We start from the raw sequence: 17,918 nt of genomic DNA, 5'->3' as shown, positions 1-17,918 counted from the left end.
GGTTTTCTTCTTTGGAAGGTGTTGGCTCAGGGAGTGTCTGATTCTGCCCAAAGCATCCATTCACTTCCTACCTCTACATCCTGGCTGGGTCTCTTGCACCTTTCCTAAGGTGACAAATATCCTTTATTGCTGCACTTCCTAGGGAGGGATGTGAGAGGCTGGTGAAGGCTCAACAGTTGGCTGGGGGAAAGGGGAACTCAAACTTGCAATAGTGGATTCCAAAGGGACCTCTTGTTACGGGTCCTTCACAAAAGCTCAGGAGAGCAATTAACTCTCTTCCCCACAAAGCTATATGCATATATAAAATCTTGCAGATGAGGGAGGGAATGGACCAAGGTTCAGAACCTCAGTCTTAAAAAGCACTAGTCCAATCTCTTGAGCCCCAGAGAAGTTGAGTCATTTGGACTGGCTAAGGGTAGTGCTTGTTTGCCTCCACACCCTTATTGCCGCCTTTGATTCTCTTTATTATTTGTTTCAAGGCTGAGTGGGACCCCACCCTCCTGGCCGGCAGCTCTGAGGGATTCATCCCCAGGGCCTGAGCCTAGGCTTGTGGTGATTAAGCCTCTGTGGTGGCCCTGCTACCCAGCCAGGAACAAGCTCTTCGTGAAAGGGAGCATACCTGAGTAACCAGCCCCACCCTCTTCCCCTCCACTCCCAAGGGACTCAAACCCAAACCTACTTCCTTTCCACTCAATAAATTTATTTGCTTTCGGCTGGCTCCTCGGTGTGGGAGGGGCAGGGACTGGCAGCAGTCTGGCTCCATGCGCCCTCTGGTGGACCTCACAGGCCAATGACCAGAATCAGCCAAACTGCAGGGTTTCAGTCAAAATACAGTCTAGAGGGTTGCTGCAGTGCTCCTCAGGCCTGTACCCCAGAACCAACTTCAGGGGATGGGGCATGTTGGGAGGAGGCCCTGAACCTCTGGCTCTCATACTCGCCCGTGTTGGATGCCCGCATGTTCTGCCAAGCCTTCATCTGCTTCAAACGGTTCTTGTCCACTTCCCGCTTGGTGAGGATGAAGAGTAGGATACCACAGGGGAAGCCGATGGCCCTAAGGGTAGGGAGATGTGCACCGGGTTTGGGCAGGGGCCAGGCCTGAGACAGAGCTGGGGGGTATGGGGGGATCATTCCAGCTTTTCAATTGCACGAATGCTGCAATGCATCTTGTGTCCACTTGTCCCCTCTGCTGGCTTCTAGAGGGACCCACATAAATCAGATCCTGTTGCTGCCCTGCTTAAGACCCCATAACAAATTTCCATCACTTCTTGGATAAGTCCAGACTCCTGGGCATGGCAGAAAACGCCCAGCTCTTCACTCCTTTCCCCTGTGGCACAACACTCATAAGCATGAACCCTGCACTCCTGCTTCAGGGCCTGTGCATGATTCTCTAGGCAGACCAGCCTCTTTCTCTGAGTCCTAGCAAGTTTCTCTCTAGTTAAACTCCACAACTCCTCCCAGGCTTCCTCTCTCTGGTTACTCTACTACTGAGGTACGACTCCAGCCCCTCCCTTTCCTTCTCTGAGTAACTGCGACTAGGGGGCGCCTTGGTGTGGGGGAAAGAGCATAGAGTCACAAGACCCGGTGAGAATTCCAGCTCTGAGCCTCAGTTCCTTCCTCTGTGAAATGGGGGTGTAATATTTATCTCAGAAAAACGAAAACATTACATGGTAAAGTACTATCAAACCTCAAGAGGTGAAAAAGTGTTAATTTCCCCTATTTTTCTTTTGATTGATAGTATGACCTAAGATCAGAATCACAGCCAAATAACATACAGAACAACTTGTAGTTACTGTACAAATAATACATGATTTCAACTAATTACTAGGATTTGGATCTTTCCCCAAGCTCCCAAAAGGGAGGATGAGGCTAGGGACCCAAGTTCAAATCATCTCAGCTCAGCTAACGCCACAGAAAACCCACTGTCTCCACAATTCCACATACTTTCCCACCTCTCCTGACCCACTCCTCTGAGATTCCATTCTCGGAACCCAACAATTCTGTTCCTATAACCTTGGATTCAGCTCACCACTTGAAACTTAAGTTATTTCTGGGTCCTACCCTCCCCTGGATGCACTCCCCATGGGTGGGCAAAGAGGTAGTTAACACTCACCAGGCTAGTCCCACAGCTTTCATGGGGTTCTTGCCCCTCTTTCTGGGAATGTATTCCAGCTCAGGGGAGAGGGGCTCAGGCTCCTCCTTGCACTCTGGGGAGCTGTGGCTCTGCAGTGCTCTGGTTCTGTTCTGAGAAGCCTTGTTAGCAGTGGCTCCTGAGAGGATTCCTGTGGATGGAGGTAAGGAAGGTCAGCACAGGGATGAGGAGGGAGCTCTGGGAAGGTGGGTACTGGGTGGGAAGGGGCGGTTGAGATCTGAGTTTGGAGTAACAAGTGCTAGGGAGAATCCAAAAGGAAATAGGAAAACTGCCACTGAGGTGGCATCTTTGGAAGCCACTTTCACGTCACTGCGGGTTCATCACCCTGGTGCCAGGAGAGCGAGCTTCACTATTCTTCATTTCCGACGGCAGGATAGGAAGGACCGCAAAGGGACTCACAGGATTAAAACTGAAGATAGTCTACTCCATTCTCTCATTTTAGAGAAGAGGAAACTGAAGCTCTGAGAGACAACAACTGCTTCACCCAAGGTCAAACTGCTAATTACCCAGGGTTAGAACCCAAGCCTTCAGAAGCCCAGGGCTCTTTTCTCTGCACTGCGGTGAGTGTGAAACACCTGGAGCGCGGGAGTCTAAAACATTCTTCGGGGGTCCTTCTTGCAGCCAGACCCCAGAGGTGTTGTGTAACCCGAAGGCAGGGGCATGGACTGAGTGACCTCTATAGAGCATCTTTTCACCCCAGACTCTAAGATCCTAAAGAGTGGTGTGGGCAGAATTGGCTGCCCCGACCGCCTGCTATAGCCGGGTGGGATGTGAAAGAAGAGAAATCTCCTGAAGTCTTGCCCTCCCCGGGGCCCCTCTCCTTACCCCGGAGGACGCGGGCATTTCTCGCCCCCCGGCCCTTCAGCGCCGTAGCAGCTACCACCGCCGCCATGTTCAGATCCCACCCCCCTCCACCGCGCTCTCCGCCGGGAATTGTAGTTTGCGTAAGGGGCCTCCCCCGCTCCTTCCGTCCTGCATACAGATCAGAAACTACATCTCCCAGAAGCCCGCAGAGCGGACTCCAGAGAACTACTCTTCCCAGGAGACCCCGGAGGCGCGCACGCTCGCTTGTTTCCCTCCTATTGGGGGCGGAGTCAGGCCGGGCGGAGTTTGGGTTCTCCCCGCCAAGCCTCAGCCCCTTTTCCAACTCTGCCTTGTGATTGGTGGTTCAACCAGTCAGCCCCCGTTGCTATTGGCCAGGCCGCCTTCGCTCTTCCTGCCCGGGAGTCGCCTACGCCTACTTCCTCCCGGGAGGAGGGGCTCGAGTTCCGCGTCGCCGCGCAGAGCTGACTCTGGGAGGCGTTTGGGCCCAGAGAAGTGGATCGGCCGCCTGCGCCGCATGGAGTCCGAATCAGAAAGCGGGGCCGCCGCTGACACCCCCCCGCTGGAGACCCTAAGCTTCCATGGTGATGAAGAGATTATCGAGGTGGTAGAACTGGATCCTGGCCCGCCGGACCCGGGTGAGAACTGCCTGTGCTCAGGCCATGGGACAGGAGGCGCTAACCCCTGGCCTCTGACCCTTGCTTCTCCCTGCTCCCCTCTTCACCCTACCGGTCATTCCTACCGACATTCCTCTCCCTGCCCCTTTCCCTGCCCCCACACTTAGTTGTCAGGCCTGGCGGGGTGGGGGTTCCCTGACGCCTCCCCTAGCCCTTCCCCTCACACACCCCCTTCCCATCATGCCCTCGGTCCTCTCTTCCCACACGGTTGCCGGCCAACCCCGGGTCCTCAGACCTTGCCTCCGCCTCACACGCCCCCTTCTCCTGCCCCTTAGCCCCAGCTACACCCTAGCCGTCTGACTTCACCCTACCCTGTGGCCACATGACCTACCCCAGCCTCGGCCTTCTCATGCTTATTCCCATCCCTCTTAACGCCTCCTGAGCCTCATCTTGTTAACACTCTCCCCAAAACAGATGATCTGGCCCAAGAGATGGAAGATGTGGACTTTGAGGAGGAAGAAGAAGAGGAAGAGGGCAACGAGGAGGGCTGGGTCCTGGAACCCCAGGAAGGAGTGGTCAGCAGTATGGAGGGCCCCGATGATAGTGAGGTCACCTTTGCCTTGCACTCAGGTAGGCCTCTGAGGAGATCCTCTTTAAATTAGTCCAGGTGGGCATTTGAGCATTGCACATTTGCTGCCTACAGAGCGTTATGAAAGACAAGTTGGGAAAGCTGTTGGCCTTGTCCTGCAGGAGTTCACAGGTAGGGATCAGAGAGAAGAATGGCACTGGAGTCAATTGAGTCACCTGGGTTTAAGTCCTACCTCTCCTTTTTTACCAATTTGTCACCTTCAATAACTTCTCTGGCCTTAAGTTTTCTCTTAAAAAGTTAGCCTTTGGTGGAAGTTAATGAATGTAACCTGAATGGAAATTAGAGGTAACTTATGCTGAAAAATGTATCTTTTTGAGCACATTTTATATAATCTGTTCAATAACAGCTCAACTAAGAAGCTAATAACACTATGCTCTCTTCACTGTATTCATATCCAGCTTGGTGGCATCCCATGCTGAGAATTGTAAGCCCTGTACTGTCCACAATTTCAGTGGGGGGTGGTGAGGGGAATAGAACAGTTTGAATCTGCCCTGGAGAAGGACTTGGAGCTCAGCAGGTTGGGGAAGGATTTCTCTAATAACTTACTGCTTACAACTTAGAAGAATTTGAATGCTCCTTTTTTTTTTTCCAGGAGAGAAGACATATTGCTTTGGGTGAAAGAGGGTGGGCTTCCTAAAGGTTCTAAAGGACAGAACTCTAGGTGGGAGCCCCATCCCCTCACCTGTGGATTATCTTTTGGGACAGCATCCGTGTTTTGTGTGAGCCTGGATCCCAAGACTAACACCTTGGCAGTGACAGGGGGTGAAGATGACAAAGCCTTTGTCTGGAGGCTCAGTGATGGGGAGCTACTCTTTGAGTGTGCAGGTGAGGGGGCTGGAGTGGAGGCCTGGGGGAGGTCGTGTTCCTTTGGAGATCTTTTGGGGGTGATCTGCAGTGGTTGAGCATCTAAGAGCCATCTGTTGACCTTTGTTTTGTATCAGCTCTGGGCTGGGTCCCAGGAACACAAAGAAGAATAACAACATAGTCTGTTGTAGGCTTAGGGGCAGGAGATGCTAATTGGCCAACAGAGTTTAGGAAAGGCCTGAGAGGAAGTAACACTGGCATAGGAGTAAGTGGGAAAAGGATGTGGGGATTTCAGGCAGATGTGTAGAGGGAACAGAGGGACAAGGCAAAGGAAGCTCAGGCTCCACTTGGTTGAGTAGGGACCAGCGATATCTCTACTGGAGAGACCTGGAGGTGTTCGTTCCTAGAGCTGCAGTGTTTGGCCACTTGTTTTGGTGGAGACTGCCTGCTTTTTTCCCTAGTAGGTCATTCGGGGGGAAGGGATCTGGATCATGTGTCCCCAGCACTTAAGTGCCCTAAATTTTCTTCTTTTCCTGCCCATTTTTCTTGGCAGGCCATAAAGACTCTGTGACTTGTGCTGGTTTCAGCCATGACTCTACCTTAGTGGCCACAGGGGACATGAGTGGTCTGTTGAAAGTGTGGCAGGTGGACACAAAGGAGGAGGTCTGGTCCTTCGAAGCAGGAGATCTGGAGGTAATTTCTTCAGAGTGGGATCCAACTCTGTGGAACCACAGGTTGGGACAAGAGATTTGGGGGGCCTGTCTTACCTCCAGTGGACAAGCCTGCTCTGAGCCAGTGTACCCAAAGTTATAACAAATATACCTATTGACTTGAAAGTTCCCACTGATCCCAGAAGCAGGAAAACTTTCAGTGGGACTTAAGGGACAGGTTCCTTAGGTGGGCTGGTATAATGGGCCTCCCTGCTGATCCTTCTTTCTGCCTAGTGGATGGAGTGGCATCCTCGGGCACCTGTCCTACTGGCAGGCACAGCCGATGGCAACACCTGGATGTGGAAGGTCCCGAATGGTGACTGCAAGACCTTCCAGGGCCCCAACTGCCCAGCCACCTGTGGTCGTGTCCTCCCTGACGGTGAGAGTACTGCCTTGCGTGTTCTCCTGGGTGTAGAGGGGGATCCCAGGTTATGCCCTTCCCTGAGCTCCCTCTGGGCCCCAGCTCTGCCCTTTCTCGTCTCCTCCACCCCCTTGCTTAGTGTGTGCCCTCTATTCTTTTTTCATTGGTGTGTCTGATCCTTTAGGAAAGAGAGCTGTGGTAGGCTATGAAGATGGCACCATTAGGATTTGGGACCTGAAACAGGGAAACCCCATCCATGTATTAAAAGGTACCAGAGGTGGGGGAAGTGTTAAACTGGGCTTTCATGGGAGAAGGCTGAGAATCAGGGCAGGACTGAGCCTATCTTCTTCCTAGGGACTGAGGGTCACCAGGGCCCTTTGACCTGTGTTGCTGCCAACCAGGATGGCAGCCTGATCCTGACTGGCTCTGTGGACTGCCAGGCCAAACTGGTCAGTGCCACCACTGGCAAGGTGAGCGGACCTGGAGCCTGGCTGGGGGCCTCTTGTTTTCCCAAGTCTTCTGCCTTTCCTTTCTTGTTCCTCACTCTGCTGCTGTCTGTTGGGGACTGAGGGTCCAGGCCTCCTCTGATCATCTCCTCTGGCTGATAGGTGGTGGGTGTTTTCAGACCTGAGACTGTGGCCTCCCAGCCCAACCTGGGAGAAGGGGAGGAGAGCGAATCCAATTCAGTGGAGTCCTTGGGCTTCTGCAGTGTGTGAGTGTGAGCCTGAGCCTTGGCTTGGAGATTAGAGGGACTGGGGGAGAAGCCTGTGGGGGGCTGGGCAGGGGGACCAGGGAGGAGAGTGAGTATGAGTCCAGGGTCTCACAAGCTTCCTGGTGCTCCACTGCCCAGGATGCCGCTGGCAGCTGTTGGTTACCTGGATGGAACCTTGGCCATCTATGACCTGTCTACCCAGACCCTCAGGCACCAGTGTCAGCACCAGGTAGGGTAGTTGGAGCTGGGTTGCTGGTGGGCTGTGGTCATGGTCACAGAGAAGCCCTGGCCTCTGGGAGCGCCACCCCAAACCTGGCTCCTACCCTCTCCTTCACTGTGAACCTCCCTCACTGAGAGTTGGGAACAGATGTCTTTCTTCTCCCATCCCCGGTATCTGACACATCTGCCACCTTGCTCTGTGTCCTGGGGCAGTCGGGCATCGTGCAGCTGCTATGGGAGGCAGGCACGGCTGTGGTGTACACCTGCAGCCTGGATGGTGTCGTGCGCCTCTGGGATGCCCGGACAGGCCGCCTGCTGACCGACTACCGGGGCCACACAGCTGAGATCCTGGACTTTGCCCTCAGCAAGTACGTGAAGTGGGAAAGGCTGGGACCACTGTATTTGGAAAGTGGCACTAGCATAGGGTCTTGGGGTATGGAAGGGATTTCCAAGAGGGGGGCATTGAGACCCAAGGCTTGGTTGCAGCCTGTGAGGCAGCAGTACTGGGAAGCCTGAGGGTTTCCAGCCCTGGGAGTCATCTTTTAACAAGTCTTAGGCCAGTGGTCGGCAGTGATCTGCCCGGGTATCGCCTCTTGGTCATGAGTGTAGAGGCTGAGACTGATGCTCCATCCCCCTCAGCTCTGTGCTCCCATGCGAGGGGGACTGCCTCTCCTGCCCGCTCTGCTATTTGCATGGAGGGTTGATGGTCAGCGTGGCACTAGTTATTAGGGACCCAGAATCAGAGTGTGCTGCTGGAGCCTGACCCAGGGCCTTAGTCCCTTCAACCCTGTGCTTTCTGTTTACAGAGATGCCTCCCTGGTGGTGACCACGTCAGGAGATCACAAAGCGAAAGTATTTTGTGTCCAGAGACCTGACCGTTAATGGCTGTGGCCTCTGACTTGGTGTCTGGTGTTGAGGGGGATGAAGGGAGACCCCCCCTCGCCCTGTGAGGCGCAGGGTACAGAGGGAAAAGGAGGGGGGGCTCGATAGCTTCCCAACCCCTTTAACTGACCTGCCTCCCTCTGTCCTTTTCTTCTCCTTGAGACCCTGCCCTCGGGCCCCCTCCCTTCTCCTCACCCAGACCTAGGGGCCCTTCAGCGGGAGGGACAGGCCTCTTTCTCTTTCACTTTCATTTGCTGGTGTGAGCCATGGGTGTGTATTTGTATGTGGGGAGTAGGTCTTTGAGGTTCCCGTTCTTTCCCTTCCCAAGTCTTTGGGGGTGGAAAGGAGGAAGAGATACTAGTTAACAGATTTTAAAAATGTAAATAAAATATACTTCCCAGAGGCAGTGTCTGTGAAGGTTTTGTGGTGGCTGGATACAAGGAGGAACTGGTGAAGGCCATGTCAGTGGGAGGCTCTCCCAAACTGCTGGATGTTGAGAGTGCCAGCCCAGCCTCTCCGGGGCCGTGGTTTGTTCACACTGACAATTACGTGCTTGTCTGGAGTGGAGTCTCCCTGGCACACATCTGTCTTGAGGTTCTTTCTGTGACTGTTCCACCAGCCACCCTCTTGAGGTAAGGAGTGAGATCACTATAAGTGGCCAGAGGTGCTTTATTCCCTCAGGGTGGTGATACAACAGGGGAATGATTTCTGTTCCAGAGAAGAGGGGACATATGGAAAGGGATTTGATGGCTGAGATGGACAGATGCTTCTAGGAAACAGTTGTGGCCCTTCCCCTAGTTCAAGTCCAAGTCAATGATGCTTTGGCTGCTGGTGTGGTAGGCCATGCTGGGACCAGGACTGTCCCTGGAGGTTCTTCCCCACAGCATCCGCAGCCACCTTTGCGTGGCTGCCCTCCAGGGGGCTGTGTAGCGCTGATCACCCAGACCCATGGCCACAGGCACAGCTGCTGCACTGGCACTGCCCAGTGAGAGGAGGGATAACAGAGTTCCAGGCCCTAGTGGTGGGCGCTGCTCATAGGCCAGGACCGACAGGAGCAAGGTGGCCACATAGGGCCCCCAGCATAGCCCAAATAGCAGTGTGGCTCCGGCTTGTGCCTTGGCCTGCCTCCAGGTGAGGGTGCGGGCCAGGGCAGAGGGTGCATCGCGACACACTGCCCGTTCCAGCCGGCGGATGTCCTGTAGCTGGCGGTGGGCAGTGACCAATACTCGCGCAGAGAGAAGGGCAGCAGCCCCCACAGCAGGCAGCAGGAGCCCAAAGATTTCAATGTAGAGGTAGGGAGCTGGGAACACAGCCTGGGAGCTACAGTTGGCGTTGGGGCTCCAGTGGTTCCAACCCAGAGCCGGCAGACTGGCAAAGAACAGGGGACCAGTCCATGTGAGGAGCAGGGCCAGCCGAGTGCTCCCTTGGGGCTGGAGTGGCCGCAGCACTGCTCTGTAGCGCTCTCCATGTACCAGCAGCAGATTGGCCAGCAGAGAGAGGAAGGAGAAGTTGGGAGCCAAGTAGAGGAGGAGGCAGGACCAATAACCCCTGCGGCTTTTGTTCCACAGCACTGGCAGCGTGGGCAGTGCCAGCCCTGTGAGCATCCCAGCCAATAGCAGGCTCAGGAAGAAGCAACCAGCAGGGGGGCTGCGCAGGTGGTGGTCTCGGGCGATGCCCAGTGCCAGAAGAAGGTTGGCGGCCACAATGAGGCTTGCCAGGGTCAGGGAGAGCCCCATAGCCACCATGGGGATGGGGATGGCCACCTCCCCAGTGCTGTTGGATGTCATCTTGGGCCTTGGAATGGGGGAGGTCTGAAGCAGCAACCGGCATGCCTGGATGGAGGAGGGGGTGGCCAGAGTTAGCGCGGGGCTTCAGGTCACTGTCCTTCTGGTGGGGACTGCACAGTAATCCAGAGGCTGCAGACCCATACTGTGGGCCATATCCTGTGTGCCGATACACATTTTTTGGAATTAGTTGCCAATTTTTAAAATTATATACAAGAATTCATATTTTGGGTTTCTCTGCAAAAAACGAGGTATGGTGACACATTTCCTGTATGGTAGCAGGGCAGTGGCTGCCTTTCAGGCAGTTGACCAGTCTCCAACAGGCAGCATTGCCCATTTCGGTCATCTGCCTGGGCTCTGGGCAGCTGTGTTTATGCTTATTTAGATTGAAAAGCAGACCCATCCAAATAATTTTGTCCAGCCTCTGCCCCACCCAATGAGGCTCTGAGCCCAAAGAAATGACAGGGTCTGGCTGGTGTGGAGTGGTCTCTTGCTCCCCAAGCCTGGGGCACAGTGGGGTGCCCTGTCCTTGCACCTCCACCCCCTGCACCCTTGCAGTCTGGTACAGCTCAGTGAGCAGCCTCCGGGTCGGACTTCCAGTCCATAAACTCATCCACTGCATGATAGCAACAGGCTCTTCCGGGGAACTGGAGGAAAGGGCGGGGGAGGGGATTCATGCTTGGCTTTGAGCATGGAGATGCCAGCAAGCAGAGTTAGGACCCCTGTGCTTCCAGATGCTAAAGTGGATGGATGAGGACAGGGAGGAGGGGCTGCTGGGCAGGGCCTGGCCTCTCTGTCCTTCCCTTAACTTTCCATCCAGGTTTCAGCCCCATGGCCACATGCTGGGGCCAGAGGGAGGGGTCCTGGGTCCTGTGGGAGCTCCTGCTTCTGTCAACAGGGAAGCAGCTGCTGTTGCTAGGATCAAAGTCAATAAGGAAGGGATTCCTCCCTCCCTTCCCTCCATCCTGGATCAGAATTGGCCTCAAGGCCACCCTGAGCACAGTGTTGCCTTCTTGCCTTCCCTTCCCACCTTACCCCTAGGCAAGTGCCCTTTTCCCTCCCCTTACCTCCAGTTACCATTTTTTTTTTTTGTAGATGTACACAATATCTTTATTTTGTTTATGTGGTGCTGAGGATTGAACCCAGTACCTTACACCTTTGGCAAGGGCATTACCCCGTTCTCCCCAGCCACTCCTGTTTCCTCTTACTGAATCTCCTCCCAGTGCCTCCCACCCAGACATCCTTCCCCTTTCAGCGATTCCCCCAGTTTCTGTTCTCCTTCCTCCTTACACCATCAACATTATTAAACCCCATAAGACTTGGTCTGAACTGGAGTTCCTAGCACTATTCTGAGTGAGTCCCCCACCCCACCTACACCAAAGCTATATTTTATGATCCTACATCAGCTAGTACAACTATATTTTATGATCCTTGAAGCAGCAAGAAAGGCAACGATCAGCCCCCCAGGAGTAATGTCCCAGCGGGGTACACACTGGGCCACCACATACCCTGGAAGGTCTGTGGCCTGGGCCAGTGCAATGGCCTTTTCAGGATCTGGGCCTGGGAGACTGGCGGGAGGGGCGTAGGTACTCACATGGTGGCTGTGGACAGGTGTAGCTCACCAGCCTGGGCTTTCCTGAGTGTCAGGGAGTCACAGCAGCTAGCCTTTCAGGGCTTGGGACCAAGTCTGGTGTTCTGGCTGGCGAGTGCATGGTGCATCCACTCTGGGGCAGTAGAGCCCCAGCTCCCCGTCCAGGCTCTACACTGCCCGGGTTCCCAGAGCTGTGGCCTGCAGGCCCAGCCCTGGCCCCGCCTCTGGGGGTGGGACCTGGCACATTCTGAGCTGGAGCCACCGAGAAGCCTCCCTCTTGGCTCCTTGTCTCCCCTCCTTATCCTCCCGTACCAGTGACCCTCTCCCTGACTACAGGCCACATGGTGCCACCTAAGTTCCCCTACTTAGATGGTGGTCTCCCTAGCTGGGAGCCTTGCCTGTCACTGCCTCACTCATCTGAAAAATGCATTTCAGTTAATGAATGGTAATGACTGCCTACCCCTACCCACCTCCTACATCAGCTAGTACAGCTATATTTTATGATCCTTAAATCTGAGGCAGCCAGCGAGGCAAGTGCACAGCCAGCTCCCATATTCCTGCCAGCACACCCAAGGGTAGTGTATGTGTGTGTGAGAGAGATGGTGGCAGTGGTTGGGATCTTCAGTCCCCCATCCCATCAATTGAAGGGCCTTTTAGTTTATAAGACTACCTTTTGGGATTACTGTGGGGAATATCATGGGCCAAGAAGCAAACCAGAGATACCCGAGTGCTTGATGCTAAAGGGAGAGACGAGGGAGGTGTCATCTCAACAAATGACTGTTATCCTTCCTCTCCATGATGATCTTTAAGAGGTGTGAGCCCCCAGGGCATGGTGGCACACACTTGTAATGCCAGGCACTTCATGGCTGACATAGGATCACAAATTTGAGCCAACCTGGGCAACTTAGGGAGACCCTGTATGAAAACAGAAAATAAAAAGGGCTGGGGATGTAGGTCAGGGGTAGAGGAATGAGACTGGGCTGGAATAAGAGTTGGCTGCGATTCTACTTTTTTTCCAGCTTGGGCCAAAACTTTGGTGGATTACTAAAGTTCTCTTGCCTTGGTTTCCTTATCTGAAAAATGGAACTCCTAATTATACACACCCCTTACGGGACTAAGATCATGTGAAACAGACCAGCAGTTGGTAGATAGCACCCAATGAAGGACAGTCATTAACATTATTAGGCCTTCTGCCCTTTTCTGCACCTGTACCCTTTAGGACTCTGCTGAGAAAGGCAGATAGGGGACCTATGAAAAGCAAGGGAATGACACTTTGCTGCACAGAGAAACTGAGGAAACTCGGTGAGAGGGAAGGCAGAAAAGCCAAGAGGTATGGTGCCTGATTTCCACCTTCTATCAAGAGTGGCTTTGGGGTGAGGGAGGAGAGGGGCCCAGCCACACTCCCTTAAAACTGGAACAGGAAGGAAAAAGCTGCAACCACAGCAAGAAGGCTCTTGGTGAGACCTGAGGAACAATCTGAAGAGCACAGCAGAGAGCAAGGGGACTTCCATGCTCTTGGAGACTGGCTCTGCTTGCCATTCAGGGTCTTGCAAGGTGGGACTTCTATTGGGACATAATAGGAAGAGAACAGCCAGCTTCAAACCCATTCTCCACAAGGTCCTCAGATCCATGCTATCTGGCAGGGCTGGGCAGAGATCCTGGGCTCTGGAGAGTTCAGCCTAGGATCTGAACAGAAATGGTTGCAGGGCCCCTTGAATTTGGGGCTGCCAGGAATAAACAGACTGCCTTCTGTTCCCAGCTCTGGCCTCCTCCCCACAGGATCTAGGATGTCTGTGTTTCTTCTTCACTGCTCTGTCTAAACACTGTGTGTGGCATGACGTGTGAGGGGTACAACTCAGGCGGGTGGGAGCCTGTGTTCTGTCCCCCACTCAACCTGCTCCTTCCTTATCAGATCCTCTGGTTCTTCTCTGTTCCCGTCAAGCCTTGGGACTGACTCATGCTCAGGCTTCTCCCGTTTGCCCAGAAGGCTCTGGTGCAAGTTTCCAGATGCTCCATCTGGCTGGTTGTGCCGGGACCTGCTCTCCTGACATACAGCATGTCAGCGTGACTGACTGGCCCAGAAGCCTTCTGGGCCTTCTCTGTCCACTACCATCTCTTTTAGGTATTTGAATTCCTCTGCTGACCCACAATGTCTGGGAATCAGTGGGTGCAGTACATGAGGCCTTGTGGACCCTGGGTGACCTCCAGCTGCTGCTTCAACATTTCCCACTTCCCTGTGGTAAGAGTGGATGAGCTCTACCCAGAGACTGGCCAGGAGCTAGGAAGCTTTTGGTCAGCTGTTTGGGCAGAAATCCTGTCCTTTTTGTTAGGTCTAAATGGCAAGATAGGACTGGGCTGTGGCTCAGTGGTAGACACTAGCCTAGCCTGTAGGAAGCCATGGGTTTGATCCCCAGTGTGGCCAAACAAACCTGGTCAGATTCTTCAGATCTGGGACAGCTGTCTGGATAGATACCCTAGAAGTCACAGGAAGTCTAGTGTGCAGCAATCCCCAGAAGAAGGTGGCATTGGTTGGCCCCACACTCATCATCACAGCAGACCCAGCTGCAGCTGTTGGATCAAGGGTACAATGGGATGGGCCATCTGAATGGCAACTGCCCTGTATCAGCTGCCACAGGAGTTTGCTGCAATGGTCAGGATTTTTTTCCTTTCTTGCTCAGGTTCCACTTCATCCAAGTAGAGAGATTCCCACTGTCCTGGCTGGCTCAACTCCCACCCAACTCCACAATAAGGGCCATGCAAGCAAGCACAACTATCATAGAGGGAGGCCTGGAAAAACCCCAGGACTTGAATAAGGTTTGTCTTATATTGGACTTTGACTCTCCAATAATCCTTTGAATATATAAAGGAAACTAAAATTAAGTTGCATTTAAGTTATAATTAGATGGCAGGAGGTGTAGCCTAGTAGGAATGTGCTTGTTTACAATGCATGAGATCTTGGGATTGATGATGTCTGGCAGTGCCAAAATCCCAAACCAAAACACACGCAGGTATTATAGATTCCCATGATGTGACAAACATTTATCTTTTTTCTTTAAGCAGTCTGTGGAGTAGATGGCATTACATCCAACTAATGACACAACTAGGATTTTGTCACAGAACTCTTCAGAGGTAGAACTTGGATTTGAACTAGTTTCTTCAAAACCCTGTTTCATATCTATGCAGCTCAAATCCAAAGACATGCAAAACTCCCAGGTGTGGGCCCTCAGGGCAGGTGATCCAGTTAATAATAATCCTAACCACATCACATTCCTCAGTGTGCTTGGTCCCCATCATGAGATGTTCCCCTCCCATAGTCCTATGGGCCTTGAGTAAAGTCACGGTGGGTCTCTTTGCCCACAGAGGAGCAAGAATCTTGAGACTCCTTCCACACCAAGGTCAAGGATGTCTTGGAAATAGGTAAAGAGAAAGGGATAGACCTGGAAGGGGGTTTGCACCAGCACGGGTTTTTATGCTGACAAAGCATCTTGGACTTAGATATTCTTTAGGATTTACTACTGTTAAGAATGTTTAATTCTTTTTATTATCCTAACTTTATATTTTCTAAATAACCTGGTTTTGCCACCTGTAGTACTTCAGAACAATCTGATTCTATTAGCAAGAAAACAGTGAGTTCCAACTTACCAGGGAGTGATGCTGACGCCAGCGAGAACACAACTGGTGCTAGTCAAAATCAGCCTTGAAACCCCTTTAAATAGTGATTGGGGCCCAATACTTCTCCCAGTATATTTATTTATATTTAGCCTCATTTTCCACCTGCCAGAAGCAGGTGGCCAGGGAACCTGGAGCTCCTTGGAAACCACGTAAATGAAGTAAAAAACAACCTGCAATCTGGGACTCTAACTACTTGACTGTGACTCAGTAAAAAGATACCCCTCCACTCCCATCCAGGTAGGAGTGCAACAAAAACATGGCTCCAAATCAATATTGAATGGATGTGGCCCCTAACTGAGCAGTCTATACTATTCCATATATATATTTTGGTGATGCGGGTTGAACCCAAGGGCCTCATGCATGCCAGGGAAGTGCTCTACCACTAAAGCCATACCCCTATGCTATTCCATTTTTTAAAAATGTTGGTGTCAAAGTACACGTGAGGAAAATGCACAGAAATACACAACACAGACACAAACAAGTATATTTAATATCTAATAAAATGTGAAGAAGGTGGACAGACTCTGCCAATGTCATTTTCCTGGTTGTGACAATATACTATAATCATTCAAGGTATCCCCATTGGGGAAACTAGAAGGGAGGTAAATAAAATCTCAAAGTAGGGCTGAGGATGTAGCTCAGGGGTAGAGCACTTGTCTAGAATGTATAAGTCCCGGGCTTTGATTCCCAGTATCACAAATATATGAATCTATAGGTATTCCAAAATCACAAGTTTAGGGGAAAAATGCTGGTTGTTATATAGTTGGGTGATTTCAAAATTCATTAATGGACCTCAAACCAATCTAAAACACTGCCTGAGATGAGACAGAAGGCAGAAACCATTAGGATAGCCCTCAGACCATTTCAGATGCCCCTAAAACTCTCTGGATAAATTCCTTACCAACCAAATTTCTGGAACCAATTTTATCTCAGGGATCAGTGCTCTGCTAGGTTCCCTACTCTGTTATATGGCCATCTTCCAAAGACAGCTTTGTGGACTGCCCATCTTTTCAGATATTGTGTGAAAAAGAGGAACTGTGTCTGTAAGTTTACATGAGATCCACACCTGAATAGCCATGGATGTCCTGCAGAATTAAATGCACCAAAATGTTGCACGCTTTGGGAAATGCTATGCATCATTCATTACAAAATAAGCCAAAACCACTTTAATTTGCTTGTCACTATCCAGGAGATTCCTGGCCATGTAGCCCCAGCAACCAAGCTTTATGTGAAGTTTCTAGTTCACTAGCTAGCCATTCTCTCCTCTAAAGGTGAGGATAAGACATTGCATGGGCTCCTGAACCTAAGATTTCTCAGCTCAGGTCTGCCCTTCTTCTCTCCTCTTCTCTTTTGGACTCACCAGTCCAGAAACCCAGCAAATTCTTAATTAAGATAGAAAGATTTTCTTTATTAATGTCCCCAACCGTATTTCTTTAGATACAGGAGTTTTGAACTCAAATATTTAGGAGAAAACAAGTTAGGATTGCATTATCCTGCAACTCATTACCAATAACATATTGCAAAGCGAAACAGCTTGGAAAAGAGGGTGGGAGGGAAGGGGAGTGAGGGATGGAAGATAAAAGAAAAGGAATTAAGTTGATCAAGTGGAATTCTTTTTTTCTCTTTTTTTTTTAATTCTTGAGAACTATGAAGTCCTTGCAAGCACAGCTCGTTTCTGCAGATTATTTTCCAAATGCGTACAAAATGGAACCCAAAGGGAGAATCCCTTAAGAACCTGGAGAGGTGCAACACGATGGGCTACGATTATCCAGTAGCAAGCGGTCCAGCCTTCGGTCACCAGCATTTCTTCCTCTGTTCCCAAGAGTTAGCGGGATGAAAACGTCTTCCCCCTCCAAAAGCAGAGAGTAAGAGTTAAGGATGATTTCTGGATGTCCTTTCCTTCCACCCCACAGTCCTGGACTAGGTAGGGGTAGGATACCAAAGGGACACCAAACAAGAGGAGGGAAGGGTGATTCTTCAGGCAGAGGTCCTGGAGCCACAGGGGCAAGGTCAAGACCCAGTTTTTGCAGAATGGTTTCACCATCTTTCTTCCTATTGAATACTTTGGGGTACCAGGTAATGACTATATTAATCCCTTAAGGACACCAAATGTATCAAGTAGATGGAGAATCACCTGTCCAATTTCTAGATGGCCCAGATGGATCTGAACTTCAGAACGCACTCAATTGTCCAGTACTAGCTAGTTAGCTTAGGCTCATCTATTCAGCAGATCCCTTTGAGGACTCCTAGAGAGCAGTTCTTTAATCTCTCACCAGATGGCAGACAGGTCAAGGCAATCTTTAAACCTTCCAAGGTTAAAGACAGCTCTGTCTATTGTCATGCAGTGACTCCGGCCTGGTTCTCTGTTCCTGAGCTCCACCCATATTTACCCAGAAGGGTTCTCTTCTCAATTTTTCCTGTCCAAATGTCTCACCCATTCCCAAATGAAATCATATTTGATCACCTGTCCCCCTAGATAAAAAGCAGAGCACTGACAGGTACTGATTCTCAGTCGACCTGAGATCCAGGGCCCTACTTCTCAGAGCAGGACCAACACCTTATTTCACCTGTTCATGCTTCTGTAAACTACTCCCACTATGCTTATGGGGCGCCTGGCTTCTCCTGCCCATGGCTGAGCAACTTAACTCTTATCCCTCATTAATAACATAATCTGGTTTTCATGGAAAATGCAGTTATATCCCTCCCTCTTCTCCTTTTTGGGGCCTAACTCTGTCAAAGAGATCACAGAGTAGAATAAGTGGAGCCACTCTAAGTTGTCGGATGGAAGTTTATGGAAAATATGTTCACAGTCTCATCCTTTTCTAGGTTTCCCATCAGGACAGGAAGCTACTGCTAGGCACTGCTACATGTGAGACCAGCAGGGCTGGCCTTAGTAGTCAAACAACTACTAGGGCAATTGTGACGCAGGCAGCTCTGGAACTATTT

At 51.4% G+C, this 17,918-nt stretch overlaps 4 protein-coding genes across 8 annotated transcripts in view; 1 reads left to right on the top strand and 3 right to left on the bottom strand.

Annotated features, from left to right (window-relative positions):
* Positions 1-3,132, bottom strand: part of Pnkd (PNKD metallo-beta-lactamase domain containing) — a 65,433-nt gene extending 62,301 nt beyond the window's left edge. For 2 of the 3 annotated variants that reach the window (XM_040267796.2, XM_021729928.3), the window contains exons 1-2: positions 2,975-3,132; positions 2,111-2,279 (exon numbers count right to left, since the gene is read on the bottom strand). In XM_040267796.2, the coding sequence (XP_040123730.2) occupies positions 2,111-2,279; positions 2,975-3,041 (236 nt within the window). In that variant the 5' untranslated portion in view covers positions 3,042-3,132. Of the gene's footprint in view, positions 1-679; positions 1,052-2,110; positions 2,280-2,974 lie in introns of those variants that run through there. The other variant, XM_005330463.4, reaches the window with a different exon arrangement.
* A 264-nt stretch (positions 3,133-3,396) lies between these two features.
* Positions 3,397-8,327, top strand: Aamp (angio associated migratory cell protein). Its single transcript, XM_005330460.5, has 11 exons — positions 3,397-3,609; positions 4,063-4,218; positions 4,943-5,062; positions 5,595-5,734; positions 5,986-6,130; positions 6,297-6,380; positions 6,467-6,582; positions 6,721-6,824; positions 6,963-7,053; positions 7,257-7,411; positions 7,850-8,327. The coding sequence occupies exons 1-11, from the start codon at positions 3,489-3,491 to the stop codon at positions 7,923-7,925; spliced, it is 1,308 nt and encodes a 435-aa protein (XP_005330517.1). The 5' UTR covers positions 3,397-3,488; the 3' UTR covers positions 7,926-8,327.
* Positions 8,328-8,576: 249 nt separating this feature from the next.
* Positions 8,577-16,199, bottom strand: Gpbar1 (G protein-coupled bile acid receptor 1). 2 transcript variants are annotated; one of them, XM_005330459.5, is made up of 2 exons: positions 11,304-16,199; positions 8,577-9,868 (listed from the first exon to the last, which is right to left on the bottom strand). In XM_005330459.5, exon 2 carries the CDS (start codon positions 9,710-9,712, stop codon positions 8,720-8,722), a length of 993 nt encoding a protein of 330 aa, XP_005330516.2. In that variant the 5' UTR covers positions 9,713-9,868; positions 11,304-16,199; the 3' UTR covers positions 8,577-8,719. The 2 variants fall into 2 exon arrangements, with proteins under 2 accessions (XP_005330516.2, XP_040123731.2); XM_040267797.2 differs by having other exon boundaries at positions 8,577-9,757.
* A 153-nt stretch (positions 16,200-16,352) lies between these two features.
* The window catches only part of Arpc2 (actin related protein 2/3 complex subunit 2), a 28,378-nt gene continuing 26,812 nt past the window's right edge, over positions 16,353-17,918 (bottom strand). For both annotated transcript variants that reach the window (XM_005330457.4, XM_040267799.2), the window contains exon 11: positions 16,353-16,822. In XM_005330457.4, coding sequence (XP_005330514.1) covers positions 16,798-16,822 — 25 coding nt within the window. In that variant the 3' untranslated portion in view covers positions 16,353-16,797. The remainder of the gene's footprint in view (positions 16,823-17,918) is intronic.

The sequence above is a fragment of the Ictidomys tridecemlineatus genome, chromosome 7 (genome assembly GCF_052094955.1).
Source record: "Ictidomys tridecemlineatus isolate mIctTri1 chromosome 7, mIctTri1.hap1, whole genome shotgun sequence".
In the NCBI taxonomy this organism is placed as follows: domain Eukaryota; kingdom Metazoa; phylum Chordata; class Mammalia; order Rodentia; family Sciuridae; genus Ictidomys; species Ictidomys tridecemlineatus.
The sequence above is the reverse complement of the archived record's forward strand: the minus strand, read 5'-3'. Positions and strand labels throughout refer to the sequence as shown.

Bases quoted from the DNA above. Each gene is read 5' to 3' on its own strand.
- Aamp (XM_005330460.5), top strand. From the start codon at position 3,489: ATGGAGTCCGAATCAGAAAGCGGGGCCGCCGCTGACACCCCCCCGCTG. The intron at 3,610-4,062 runs GTGAGAACTGCC...TCCCCAAAACAG, and splicing joins TCCTGGCCCGCCGGACCCGG to ATGATCTGGCCCAAGAGATG. The intron at 7,054-7,256 runs GTAGGGTAGTTG...GTCCTGGGGCAG, and splicing joins GGCACCAGTGTCAGCACCAG to TCGGGCATCGTGCAGCTGCT.
- Gpbar1 (XM_005330459.5), bottom strand. From the start codon at position 9,712: ATGACATCCAACAGCACTGGGGAGGTGGCCATCCCCATCCCCATGGTG.